The 14,520-nt window shown below is 51.1% G+C and overlaps 1 protein-coding gene across 1 annotated transcript; it reads left to right on the top strand.

The window, feature by feature from the left end:
* Positions 1 to 640: 640 nt before the first annotated feature.
* LOC119104669 (eukaryotic initiation factor 4A-III) lies at positions 641 to 14,216 on the top strand. The gene is made up of 8 exons (XM_037228392.1): positions 641 to 945; positions 7,034 to 7,236; positions 9,375 to 9,507; positions 10,374 to 10,507; positions 11,172 to 11,399; positions 12,110 to 12,218; positions 13,069 to 13,311; positions 13,691 to 14,216. The coding sequence occupies exons 1-8, from the start codon at positions 798 to 800 to the stop codon at positions 13,705 to 13,707; spliced, it is 1,215 nt and encodes a 404-aa protein (XP_037084287.1). The 5' UTR covers positions 641 to 797; the 3' UTR covers positions 13,708 to 14,216.
* Positions 14,217 to 14,520: the final 304 nt, after the last annotated feature.

Here is a 14,520-nt window from a genome sequence, read left to right as displayed (position 1 = left end):
GGGCTCCAGCTAGGCATATCCATGTGGGCCCCAGTTGAATATGCCCATGTAGGTCCCAACTGGGTAGCCCAGGTTGGCCTCATGTGGGTCGTAATTAGGCCACGTGGTTGCCAGATGGATGCCCATGTGGGACCCAGTTAGTTTCCCATGACATGCCTACATGGTACCAAAATGGGCTTTAACTGGGCAGCCCAAGTAGGCCCCATGTGGTCCCAGTTTGACTTAATATGGACCCAAGTTGGGCTGCCCATGCGGGACCCAGGCGGTTGTCCATGACATACCCACTTGAGATCAGAGTGGGCAGCCCTGATGGGCCCCATATGACAGCCCATCTCGGACCCGCATGGGTACCAGTGGGACATGCTGGCCGGGACAGGACCTGACTTGAACAAAATAGCCTTGATCGATAACGTCGGTATCTTACAACAAATTAATAGCGTCTCACTCCCAGACTTACATGTGATAGCCAATGTGGTTAAAACCAACAGGTGAGCTATGATTCATCGGAGGACTGCGCGGGATCACGCGCAGCGCCTGCTGAAGGCAAGGCTTCAGTGACGTCATGCTAACGTTGAGCGGATGGGGCAGCAAAATCGCCAGATGATTGTACCCCATTGCACGACCTTGGATTCACGGACCGCGAGCGTACCGCGGGGTTAGGTGGTGTCCGCGGTTGTGCCAGTGGTTTCGCGTACGTGAGTTTGTTGTGTACGTCTGCAAGTCTTCATTTTGTGCTTGAATAGATGCAACGGATCATTTTTGAAAGTTTCAAAAGCTTGTACGGTATCTAAGAGACCATGGCTGCGGAGCGAGTAGGGCGAAGGAATCAAGACCTGGAAGACCTATCCAACGTCGAATTCGAAACCAGTGAAGATGTGGAAGTTGTACCTACGTTTGATAATATGAACCTCCGTGAGGATCTTCTCCGTGGGATCTACGCATATGGTACGTATTCTTAGTTGTGATTGATGCTAACTGGCCCACATGTGATATGACAAAAGCACATGTGGGTTGCCTACACCTTTTCTGGGAGCTTGATGGTGGCAATGTCATTGCATGAAAAGAAACCAGTTCGGGTATTTGTGTCACACCCTATCCCCAGCATAGGTCATGGATCTGTTCACTGTGGTGCTCAATGTAAGGTGCCTTATTTTCCCTGACCCTTCCATAATAATTCTGGCAAAAGAATATGTGCTGATGCCATACATCCACACAGGGCGCTTTGGTGGCAGTATGCACATTGCCTTTAACACCACAATAACAAAAAAAAAATTGTAGAGCATCTTTGTTGTGCAGAAATCCTGATATCAGATGAGTTACAAGTAGCAACCCCATGTAGGAACTTTACCAGTGAATAATTGGGCTGTCATGTAATAGGTAGTGAAGTGACCATGAGCACTGTCTCAAAACATTCAGTGTTAAGGTTCCTCATGGTGCATATCAATGTTTGCTCATTAATGCTTGACTTGTATCTCCCAGTACATCAACAAAATAACATGGTTCTTTTAAAGCACATGCTAACATTGGTAGTGAAAGACAAAAATGTATGATCTTACTTCAGAAGTAAGATGATCGTGATCAGACAAATGTAAAAGCCATTGATTGAAAGTTACCAAAAGACAAAGCTTTTAAATTAGAAGTAGGTGTATGGATGTATGATGATGATGATTTGGAGTTTTAGGGCGCATCGACTGCTAGAGGTCATGCAGCGCCCAGTGTATGGATGTAGGTAGGTTTAGGTTAACTAGGCCAGGCGGTATTCTTCAAGTACTTCACCTTTTTTAGAAGAAGAAAAATCTCCACCGCGAGCGTTTTACGCGCAGTGCGGCACGGGCTCAACCAGCTCGCGTTAGCAGGATTGCCCAACTTTGAAATCATACAATCCAAACGACATCTTTAGCACCAAAAGTAATGAGCAGGCAATTAACACCATTCACTAGGTCGTTTCGACCACTGCTACTCACAATGCTCGCATGATTGCCTATCATCTTCAAGAAATAACCATCTGATAATACAATAATTTCGGCCACAAACAGGTCATATGATTTTTAATACGCAGACAGCCGACGATTTATAGCATGTACTAAAAGGGCAACATAAGCACCAAATTACGTACATTCGAGCAATTAAGAAAAGTATCCCAGTTCTTCACATTCGTGTCTCGAATTGATATTTCCAAGCAGACAGCACAGAGAAAAACCCAACAATGTCGGCGGAACTGAAGCATTTCCAGCAGTCTTAAAAAACGGACCAAGCCACGGGAACCAAACACCGAAGCCAAGCCAACGTTTTCGGTGCGGTACATTGACGTCTATTAGCGCAGTGCATCTCATACACGAGTCCGGATAATGTGATCCACACTTATTAGGACCAAACACATCGTGACGACATTGTCGCTTAAACTACAACACTTGGATTCAATTAATATGACTACTCCGTTTGCCGTGACATGCTGCCATCATGTCGTGCAGAGGGACTGTCGTAGTACCCTCTTAAAGTAGTGCACCTCTTGTACAATTCCAACGAGCAAGGCTTGAAATCGCTCTGACATCCAGAGACATACTCTGCCGAGATAATATGCCAACAGCCACCCTAAGGAAACGGATCAAGCCTCGGGAAACGAAGACTGAAGCAAGGCCATCGTTTTCGGTACGGTACATATACGTCTGTTAGCGTAGTGCACCTCACACACGAGTCCGGATAATGCGATTCACACCCTTAGAACTGAACACGTCGTGCTGACAATGTCGATGGAACTGCAAGACTTCGGTCCGATGAATAAGACTCATGCATTGCCGTGAGATGCTGCGATCATGTCGTGCAGAGGGACTGTCGTAGCACCCTCTTAAAGTAGTGCACCTCTTGCACAATTCCAACGAGCAAGGCTTGAAATCGCTCTGACATCCAGAGACATACTCTGCCGAGATATTATGCCAACAGCCACCCTAAGGAAACGGATCAAGCCCCGGGAAAGAAGACTGAAGCAAGGCCAGCGTTTCGGTACGGTACATATACGTCTATTAGCGCAGTGCACCTTACAGACGAGTCCGGATCATGCGATTCACACTTACTAGGACCAAACACATCTTGCTGACGATGTCGGTGGATATGCTAGACCACGGTCCGATGAATAAGACTCATGCATTGCCGTCAGATGTTGCCATCATTGGCGGACGGACTGCAGTAGCACCCTCTTCAAGTAGTACACCTCTGGTATAATTCCAATTGGCGGGACCTAAAAACCGCTCTGGCATCCAAAGACATTCTCTACCGAGATAATATGCCAATAAAAATCCTAAGGATACGGACCAAGCCTTGGAACCGAAGACTGAAGCTAGGCCAGCGTTCTCGGTACGGCACATATGCGTCTATTAGCGCAGTGCACCTCATGCACGAGTCCGGATCAGGCGATTCACACTTATGGAAATTAAACACATCGTGCTGACAATGACGGTGGAACTGCGAGACTTCGGTCCGATGAATAAGACTGATGCATTGCCGTGAGATGCTGCCATCATGTACGGACAGGCTGTAGTAGCACCCTCTTAAAGTAGTACACCTCTTGTATAATTCCGATTGGCGAGACCTAAAAACCACTCTGAAAGGCAAAGACACACCCCGCCGAGATAACATCCCGACACGAACCCTGAGGAACAAAGCCGAGCCCCGGGAACCGAGGACCGAAACAAAGGCAACGGTTTAGGTACGGTACATATACGTTTAGTCGTGCGGTGCACCTGAAACAAGAGCCCTTACAACGCGATTCACACTAAGTAGAAATAAACACATTGTGCCGACACTGTCGGCTGAGCTGCAATGGTTTGATTCAATGAATAAGACTCATGCACTGTCGTGGGATGTCACCATCATGTGCGGACAGACCGTAGTAGCACCTTCTTAAAGTAGTGCGCCTCTTGCATAATTCGTTGGCGAGACCTAAGGACGGCTTTGTCATCCAAAGACACACTGTACCGAAATAACGTGTCAACAGCAATTCTAAGAGAACGGACCAAGCCCCGGAAACCGAATACCGAAGCGAGGCCAACGTTTTCGGTACGGTACATATATATTTATAAGCGCAGCGTACCTTATACCATCGTCAGCAAGATGTGTTTAGTCCTAATAAGTGTGAATCGCATGATCCGGACTCGTGTGTGAGGTGCACTACGCTAACAGACGTATATGTACCGTACCGAAAACGCTGGCCCTGCTTCAGTCTTCGTTTCCCGGGGCTTGGTCCGTTTGCTTAGCGTGGCTGTTGGCATATTATCTCGGCAGAGTACGTCTTTGGATGTCAGAGTGGTTTCTAGGTCTCGCCAATTGGAATTATACAAGAGGTGTACTACTTGAAGAGGGTGCTACTGCAGTCCGTCCGCCAATGATGGCAACGTCTGACGGCAATGCATGAGTCTTATTCATCGGACCGAAGTCTTGCATATCCACCGACATCATCAGCAAGATGTGTTTGGTCCTAATAAGTGTGAATCGCATGATCCGGACTCGTGTATGAGGTGCACTACGCTAACAGACGTATATGTACCGTACCAAAAACGCTGGCCTTGCTTCAGCCTTCGTTTCCCTGGGCTTGGTCCGTTTCCTTAGGGTGGCTGTTGGCATATTATCTCGGCAGAGTACGTCTTTGGATGTCAGAGCGGTTTCTAGGTCTCGCCAATTGGAATTATACAAGAGGTGTACTACTTGAAGAGTGTGCTACTGCGGTCCGTCCGCCAATGACGGCAAAATCTGACGATAATGCATGAGTCTTATTCATCGGACCAAAGTCTTTCATATCCACCGACATCGTCAGCAAGATGTGTTTAGTCCTAATAAGTGTGAATCGCATGATCCGGACTCGCGTGAGGTGCACTACGCTAACAGACGTATATGTACCGTGCCGAAAACGCTGGCCCTGCTTCAGTCTTCGTTTCCCGGGGCTTGGTCCGTTTGCTTAGCGTGGCTGTTGGCATATTATCTCGACAGAGAACGTCTTTGGATGTCAGAGTGGTTTTTAGGTCTCGCCAATTGGAATTATACAAGAGGTGTACTACTTGAAGAGGGTGCTACTGCAGTCTGTCCGCCAATGATGGCAACATCTGACGGCAATGCATGAGTCTTATTCATCGGACCGTGGTCTGGCATATCCACCGACATCGTCAGCAAGATGTGTTTGGTCCTAATAAGTGTGAATCGCATGATCCGGACTCGTGTATAAGGTGCACTACGCTAATAGACGTATATGTACCGTACCGAAAACGCTGGCCTTGCTTCAGTCCTCATTTCCCGGGGCGTGATCCGTTTCCGTAGGGTGGCTGTTGGCATAATATCTCGGCAGAGTATGTCTCTTGATGTCAGAGCGATTTCAAGCCTTGCTCGTTGGAATTGTGCAAGAGGTGCACTACTTTAAGAGGGTGCTACGACAGTCCCTCTGCACGACATGATTGCAGCATCTCACGGCAATGCATGAGTCTTATTCATCGGACCGAAGTCTTGCAGTTCCATCGACATTGTCAGCACGACGTGTTCAGTTCTAAAGGTGTGAATTGCATTATCCGGACTCGTGTGTGAGGTGCACTACGCTAACAGACGTATATGTACCGTACCGAAAGCGCTGGCCTTGCTTCAGTCTTCGTTTCCCGAGGCTTGATCCGTTTCCTTAGGGTGGCTGTTGGCATATGATCTCGGCAGAGTATGTCTCTAGATGTCAGAGCGATTTCAAGCCTTGCTCGTTGGAATTGTACAAGAGGTGCACTACTTTAAGAGGGTACTACGACAGTCCCTCTGCACATGATTGCAGCATGTCACGGCAGCGGAGTAGTCATATTAATTGAACCCAAGTGTTGTAGTTGAAGCGACAATGTCGTCACGATGTGTTTGGTCCTAATAAGTGTGAATCACATTATCCGGACTCGTGTATGAGATGCACTGCGCTAATAGACGTCAATGTACCGCACCGAAAACGTTGGCTTGGCTTCGGTGTTTGGTTCCCGTGGCTTGGTCCGTTTTTTAAGAATGCCGGAAATGCTTCATTTCCGCCGACGTTGTTGGGGTTTTCTCTGTGCTGTCTGTTTGGAAACATCAACTCGAGACACGAATGTGAAGAACTGGGATAATTTTCTTGATTGCTCGAATGTACGTAATTTGGTGCTTATGTTGTCCTTTTAGTACATGCTATAAATCGTCGGCTGTCTGCGTGTTAAAAATCATATGACCTGTTTGTGGCCGAAATTATTATATTATCAGATGGTTATTTCTTGAAGATGATAGGCAATCATGCGAGCATTGTGAGTAGCAGTGGTCGAAACGACCTAGTGAATGGTGTTAATTGCCTGCTCATTACTTTTGGTGCTAAAGATGTCGTTTGGATTGTATGATTTCAAAGTTGGGCAATCCTGCTAACGCGAGCTGGTTGAGCCCGTGCCGCACTGCGCGTAAAACGCTCGCGGTGGAGATTTTTCTTCTTCTAAAAAAGGTGAAGTACTTGAAGAAAACCGGCCAGGCAGGGTTAGGATAGGGAAGGCTAGGTTCAGTCCAGTTGGCACAGGCTGGTTTGGCATAGTCCGTTTCCGTTCGGAAACTTTCTTTCTTTCCGTTCGGCCACTCGGAATCCTTTCCGGTGTTTGAGCATGACTTTTCAACAAAACAATAAGATCCAAGGCGCGGAATACTGAGTTGTACCACTTCCGCTCACCTGCATGCCCTGTGACGTGATAAGTAGGTATGCATGCGCATTTAGTATGTAGTATATCGCCATTGCGTATTGCCTTTCTGCGTCGGGAATCGGTAGCGTAGTAGGCAGCTGCGCGTTCAAAAAACCTGAGGTAGGAATGTCGATTCCCCGCGGTGTCCGCCCTGCCTGCCGGAGTGAGAGGAGAGGCGGTCGACACCGTGACATAGCCTCAGCAGCTGAGTGCGTCGTAAAACCCCAACGGCGACGACGGAGCGGGGAGCGGGCGTGCCGCGTCTCCGCTGTGCAGGCGCCAGCTCTGTGCCTATGCCGCCTCGGCACGCCTTACGGGCGCGGGTCTCCCCCCAGGCTTCGAACGGCCCTCGGCGATCCAGCAGCGCGCCATCCGCCCCATCCAGAAGGGCCGCGACGTGATCGCGCAGGCGCAGTCGGGCACCGGCAAGACGGCCACCTTCTCCATCTCGGTGCTGCAGAGCCTGGACACCACGCTGCGGGAGACGCAGGTGCTCATCATGTCGCCCACCCGTGAGCTGGCCGTCCAGATCCAGAAGGTGAGCGGCCACCGCGCCGACGCAGGCGCTGCTGAGACCGGGCCGCGCAGCACCGGGCTCGTTTTTCGGCCAGCTGAAAATTTGCAAGTTAAGACACGCTTTAGTAAAGTAAAGCTTATTGTGGCAAAAAATGGAATGATGAGCTGTTTTGCATGACGTATGCATTTGACGGTTTTTCGTTAGGTGTATGCCGTTGTTAACATGCCTCTGAATTTATATTTGCATGTAATATATCGCCCTGTGGTTTTTACAGCATTTGATAGACGGTCAAGAACCCAATAACAGGGCATTAGTACAGCATGATCGCAACATGTGGCGGATTTACATGACTGATACATACTTGGCTACGTTAATACATAGCCTTGATTTATCACTCTACATTCAAAGTCCAGCTGTTAGGAAAAATGTAATCCATTTCCTTTTTAAGGTTTGTTTTAATGGCTTTGCTTATTTGGTTTTGGGCTCAGAGCACTTGTTAGGCCTTTTTTGTTTCATGTACCACAAACCCATGATTAAAACAGTGTCCGTTTATTTTGGTCAGCCCGCCCAAGACAGGCTAATCCAATCCTTGGAGTAATTCAGCCTCTGGCCTTCCCGTCAGGTGGGAGTATGGAGAATTTGGCAGGTCAAATTATGCTGCAGTATTGCCACTTTATGCTGGCTTAACTCTGGTGGGCCAATCGCCTTCTCACCTTTGCATGGCGTGATAAATAGTGCGTCTGCTATGCAAGTCATGTCCGGTGCAACTGCTCAATGACCACGGCAGCATTTTTGTCCTCGACGATACAGCTGGTTTGGTGTGTGATGAGGTCTTTATAATATGTTTTAAATAAACTTGAGAGATTATAAGGGCATGTAATAAGTACCTTTAAGTACGTCAGCATACGTTATTTGGTGAATTGTGGCATTTTGCATGCAAATACAATTGAAGCTCCTTGCAAAATGTGCTGCTTTGCTGATTTTGTTGCATGCGTTTATGCGGTCTGACATCAGGTTATACTTTTAACAAATATTTGTGTAGTGAAGGGTTGGTTGGTTTCATGAGCAGGCGGCGACATTGGTGGTTCGGCTAAGCTTAAGTTTGAATGTGCACAGGTTGGTGTCATTTTATGTTTGTTTTCCTGTCACACATGGGCACCGTACATTTATTCAGCGGTAAAAGGCGCCTTTCATTATCACTTATCAGGACGTGTGGTTTCAAATGAGCGAAGGACGTTGTGAAGTTAGATACCATTTGATGCTGCTTTCGTGAATTACCTTGATTTATTACCAACTGCACTTAGCTTGCATAATGTGTCATGACATTGCAACAGGTGGGTTGCCTGGCAACCAGATATGTCTTTTAAAGTCTGATGTCTTTCTTGCTCAAGTTGTGTAAACATGAATACGGTGGATTTAACTTTTGTGGCCGTTTGTGACAACTTACCATTTCTGGCAGACTTTTCCTGTTGTTATCGTGCGATTGTCCATGTAGACGGTGTCTACGTGTTTACTAGACACTAGACTTTACTGGACACCGTGCAAACACCAGCCACAATTACCATTTAATTTGGGCTATTCTCGCCCTGCTGTTTCAATTTATTCCATGGGCAATGTTTTGCAGAACTGCCACTTCCCTCCAGTTATTACTACCAGTCGTTCCTGCCAGTCAGTTTGAACTAGTGGCAGTCACCTGGCAGAGACTGTTTCAGATCGGTACTGCCAACCCTGCTGCGGAGGCGTGGTGTCGATTTTTCCAGCAACACGTTTTACTTTTGTTGTGAGGTGGTAGTGCGTCCTCGCTCGCCGTTTGCCTCTTGTCCACGGAGAGACAGTGCCATGAAGCTGGACAGCGTGTTTGGAGTTGAACTCGACTGGGAACGTTGGCGTCCACCTCTTATCGCCGAAGCTTGGCGGCTGCCTGAATCGGTGTGCTGAACGAGATCAACCGGGGCCTTTCTATTCAATTAACTGCTCATCGCTCCCTTGGCTCTCCGCCAGCAGCGTCGCGCGACTCCGCCCCTCGTGAGCGGCCAGCACTCTCCCTTGACCCACTTCCGCCTGCTGCAGGATCACCTGCAGCCAGAGTGTGCTGACCCTCGTGGGCGCCCAGCGGCCTCCGTGACCCGCCGGCTGATCAGTGTCCGCGCCCGCTGCAGGTGATCCTGGCGCTGGGCGACTACATGAACGTGCAGTGCCACGCCTGCATCGGCGGCACCAGCCTGGGCGAGGACATCCGCAAGCTCGACTACGGCCAGCACATCGTCTCGGGCACGCCCGGCCGCGTGTTCGGTGAGCGAGGAGCGGGTCTGACGTCCCTTCAGCCCGCTGTTTCAGAGGGATAGGCGGGTGTTGGTGCTGCCTGGGACCGGTCTGGGTCGGGCGGGGTGTCGCTGTTGTTCGTTGACACGCGCAGAGGTCGGCTTGCGCGTATGCTGTGCTAGAAAACGTGCTGTAAGGTAAGCTTGATTAGGTTTTAGTATTGCAGTAGTGCAAACGGCTGTGTTTTGCTAGGCTCATTGTCCTTTTGAACGCGACCTACGCTAGCGACAGGCAGGTGAACACCGCAGCAGCCAGTCCCCTTCAAATGCATGTTGTAGCTCTTACCTATCAGCCGAAGCCGAAACGCACGAAGCCGAAGCGGGATTCATTTCCATGTCTGGTGTGTTGCATTGAGCCCAGTTAGGCACAAAATCGGCTTAACTTTGACATGTTTCGCTTCACCTGATGTGTTTTGGCTTGACTGAGGACAGGTTTTGGTGCCGTCGCACGGGTCAGAAAAACAGCAATTGCATCGTCATCCAGTCTGTGTTGTTCGGTCAATAGAGTGGGTACGAAGTGCACGCTCTGCCAGGAGTTGTGCTGACGACGGCGTTGGTGGCGTAAAGGTGCACCGAGCAAGCGCAGTTCAGCGGGTACGTGGAATGAACCGAAAAGCATCCGGACGAACCACGTCATTTTCCCTGATGACTCATCATTTATCATGGCTCACACAACGTGTGCGCCTTAAGCTGCCTGCTGGGATCAATGCTGCTGTGATGTTGGCCACCATGACCTAACCTGACCTGTTCTGACCTGCTCTGTCCTGTCCTGACCTGACCTAACTCGACCCGACCTGACCTGACCTGACCTGACCTGACCTGACCTGCTGCCGGCAGATATGATTCGTCGCCGGACGCTACGCACCCGCGCCATCAAGATGCTCGTGCTGGACGAGTCGGACGAGATGCTGAACAAGGGCTTCAAGGAGCAGATCTACGACGTGTACCGTTACCTGCCTCCGGCCACCCAGGTCAGGTCGGCCAGCCGCTGTGCCCTTCTGTTCTCTCTTGACGTCGGAAGGTGTCGGAGAAAAGGCCTGGCCGCTTGTGTATTGTTGGGAAGATGTGAGTCGGTACTTCTATCAATTTTAACGCGTCTTTCAGACGTGCAGGAAACTGCTTTCGGCTTTGTTATTTGTGTTAGTTCCTGTGTTTCAGTGAAATGTGCGCGGCATTTTGGTGAATGTGTAGTCCGCCTAGGAGTCCACTGGCCTGTGTAGTCTCGTATCGGCTCAAATGATTAGCGTAATTGCAAGGGGTTTGCGTGGCGCGTCCACTCATTAACGTAATGGCATGGGGTTTGCGTGGCGCGTCCACTCATTAACGTAATGGCATGGGGTTTGCGTGGCGCGTCCACTCATTTCCGAACATATTACGTGCGCCTACTTCGGGTTTGTTATTCTTTTATTCCAAACATCAGCGATGCCGATAGTACGGCGCGTATTGACTTTTTGTAATACCATTACGGGCTCATAGCAGTCATCAATTCAAAACTCATCCGAAAATGATGATTGTTTGTGATACCCCGGGGCTATCCCGGTCCGATGGTGAGCTTTACATTTCCCGGCCATCCGCGGTTTCCTTCAGTTTCTAAGTTACGCCTGTCCTAACTTGAGTTCATGTTGGGGCCGACAGGTGGTGCTGCTGTCGGCCACGCTGCCGCATGAGATCCTGGAGATGACCAGCAAGTTCATGACGGACCCCATCCGGATCCTGGTGAAGCGTGACGAGTTGACGCTGGAGGGCATCAAGCAGTTCTTCGTGGCCGTCGAGCGCGAGGAGTGGAAGTTCGACACCCTCTGCGACCTGTACGACACACTGACCATCACCCAGGCCGTCATCTTCTGCAACACGAAGCGGAAGGTATGGGACCAGGTCTAGCGGGCCGTGGAACGTTACCTCGCCTCTGTTCTTTTTGGGGAGCATGCGTGTATCTGGGCGCAAGCTGCGTGCTAACGTCAGTGCGCTTGTCGCAAACTGATCCGCCTGCCTTATCCAAACAACTGTTCTGTGCTGGAAAAGTTGCCATGAAAGGTTTACGCTGCATACTAACCGTCTGTGCAGAGTGTGGGTATCAACTGCGTGTTGGTGTTAAGCTGGTTGTGATAACGTTGCTATTCACTCCTTTTACGGAGAAGTCTGGGCACTGCATCGTCACCATCTTGGCTGGGCTATCGGAGCCAACGATGTGTCTACCGATTTCGATTTCGCGACGACCCTGGGCGTTTTAGCTCATGTTGTGACTCTGGCGTTTTAACTCATTTCACGACGGCCCTGGATGTTTAACTCATTTCACGATCTGGGTGCGCAGAGATATGGGGCCAGCGACAAAAGATAATGTCAGGGTACGGTGGAAGCACCCCAGAAAACGACTGCAGATATTTGTCTCTCTTTGTCTTCTTTTTTGTCTTTGTTTTTGTCTCTTCCCGTCTCGAGGCCTTCAGCTGTTTATGCGTATGAAGTACAGCGTAGGCGGGCAGCAGCCCCGTCGGCGATATCGAGCCGGTGTGGCGAGTGAGTACGCATCACCTCCGAGGGGTTTTGTGGTGACACCCCTGTCGGCCGGCGGGCAGGTGGACTGGCTGACGGAGAAGATGCGGGAGGCCAACTTCACCGTCACCTCCATGCACGGCGACATGCCGCAGAAGGAGCGCGAGGCCATCATGAAGGAGTTCCGGGCAGGTACGTGACGACCGGCCGCGCCGCTAGCGCTCAGGGGCGCTCCAGCGGTGCCCGCCGGGACGACGGCCGACGCGGTGGCGTCCGCCGCGGCTCGGGGTCCTCGGCAGGTGTCCGGCGTAGAGGCCGGTGTGGGTCACGTGAGGGATGCGGGGAAATGATGTCATAGTCAGCGGCAGAACCCCGAGTGGTCTGGGTCATAGAAACCGTGTACAAAGCATGTTTCAAACTATTTCTTTTCAGGGTTGTTGTTGCATTCATTTCCGTTTTAACACTGGGGCCATTTAAAGTTGGCATGGAATCCAGAACTGTAGAATAGTGTGTGGCCGTGAAGTGGATGTGGCGGTCCGTGGTGTTCGGGATTCGGATGCTGGATCAGAGGAGCTGGGCTCGCATTATAGCCGTGAAAGGGCAATGATTATCGCGACTAGTAAAACAATATTGACAACTGTTTAACACTGACATTCTTTAGCTGGCACTGTCCTTCAACGCGATCGTTACAAACATATCTGGTGCTCGCAGAGCGTCGGCACTAAGGGCCGAGACAACCTCTCACTGCCGTCATCGTGGACATTGGGTCGGCCGCCGGTAGCATGTTAAAAAAAATATGACGCCTCCAGCGTGCATCCTTCGTAATGCAGCCTCCACTGTCGATCGGGCCGCCCGCGCGGCGACCTGTCCCTGTGACATCAGTTCACACCTGACCACTGACCTGAGCCCTGACCTCGGGTCACAGGTCATAGCTGGGAGCTGACCTGCCCCTCTGACCCCAGGTCACAGGTCATTGATAGGAGCTGACCCGGCCAGCAGACACCAGGTCACGGCCGGTGCCTGACCTTCTTCCTGACCCCAGGTCACAGCCGAGTGCTGATCACCACGGACGTCTGGGCGCGCGGCATCGACGTGCAGCAGGTGTCGCTCGTCATCAACTACGACCTGCCCAACAACCGCGAGCTTTACATCCACCGGATCGGCCGCTCGGGACGCTTCGGCCGCAAGGGTGTGGCCATCAACTTCGTCAAGGCGGACGACATTCGCATCCTGCGCGACATCGAGCAGTATTACTCGACGCAGATCGACGAGATGCCCATGAACGGTGAGAAACCGAGGGGTGGGAGGCGCGGCGACCGACCGTGCCGCACAGGTGCCGGGGCTGAGGAGCAGGGGGCTGGTCCAGAGGTTACCCTTAGAGGCCGCTGGTAAATTTAAGAGATGATTTAAGTTTACGTGTGAGTTTTGGATATGTTGTTGATTTAATTTGAGATTCAGGGACCACGGTTATGGTTATGGGACAACATCGGACCAGCACACCTCCGCCAAAACGTTCCTTTGCATCATCCTCATCAAACGAGGCGATTGTGACAGCGAACAAGGTCACCCGTAAGCCCATGCGTACGTCACCATAACCGTTTGTGATGTGTTTCCGCCCAGCGCGCTCATCTCGCCGTCCCTGAAGTCCCTCTGGTCGCTTTCAGTGGCCGACTTGATCTAGAGGTCGGCGGGGACCCTGCGTCGCCGCCAGCAGCGCGCCGGACCGAGAGTCAAGGCTTGCAGCGCGCGCGTGTCGCGGCGGCGTTCGACGCGCTGAGTGCGGGGATGCGAACCGGGTGCTCTGTATGCTGAACTGTTTGATCACGCGTAACTTATGTACATAATACATCTTTTGGTCCTGTCGCGCGGCAGCATTGGTTTCCGGCGGTGTTCTCTGGTGAGGTGTGTCGTTCCTCGCAGGCAGACTGCTCGACCTTGGACCTGGCGTGAGTGCACGTCCACTGGTATTCGTGTTTTTTTTTTGGGGGGGGGTGCAACTGGTCTTCCGATGTGCAGGGGTCCCTCAGGCACTGGCCAAGCTTCTCATCCGCCAGTTGCTTCAGTCTGGTGGAGCTGATCCCCGAACTCAGTCTGATTTATCGGCCGGCGACTTCCGAAATGTATCCCACAAAGCATGCATATTGTTGAGATGTATGTTGCATGAGCACATAAACATGTGTGAAAAAGCAATCACGTCGAATCATTCGAGCTGCTGCCGTGGACGCCGGTGCTCGGTGCTGGCGCGCGTGCGCAAAAGCGGCACGTCGACGAACGCCAGCGTTACCGGAAGGCGCGGCGTTGCATACCGCGGATGACAGCGGGACAGCGCCACTGACCGCTCGCGCGTCGCTTGGTGCACTTGGTGTCTCACAGCGAACGATCCAGGTGAAGCTGATGACAACCAGTCCTTGCGACAAACTGCGCTGACGGCGACAATGCACTCGGATTCTCAACGAGTCCACAGCAGTCGCTGCTTCGTCTCCGCTCGGCGAGG

This window comes from Pollicipes pollicipes, unplaced genomic scaffold (assembly GCF_011947565.3).
Source record: "Pollicipes pollicipes isolate AB1234 unplaced genomic scaffold, Ppol_2.1 Scaffold_2555;HRSCAF=2994_pilon_pilon_pilon, whole genome shotgun sequence".
NCBI lineage: Eukaryota > Metazoa > Arthropoda > Thecostraca > Pollicipedomorpha > Pollicipedidae > Pollicipes > Pollicipes pollicipes.
Note: the sequence above shows the minus strand (reverse complement) of the source record. Positions and strands in the feature narration are given on the sequence as shown.

What these genes read in the sequence shown, in the direction of transcription:
- LOC119104669 (XM_037228392.1), top strand. Translation starts at nt 798, where the DNA reads ATGGCTGCGGAGCGAGTAGGGCGAAGGAATCAAGACCTGGAAGACCTA. An exon ending in ACCTGCCTCCGGCCACCCAG is followed by an intron (nt 10,508 to 11,171) that starts GTCAGGTCGGCC and finishes TGGGGCCGACAG; the next exon opens with GTGGTGCTGCTGTCGGCCAC. An exon ending in TCTGCAACACGAAGCGGAAG is followed by an intron (nt 11,400 to 12,109) that starts GTATGGGACCAG and finishes GCCGGCGGGCAG; the next exon opens with GTGGACTGGCTGACGGAGAA.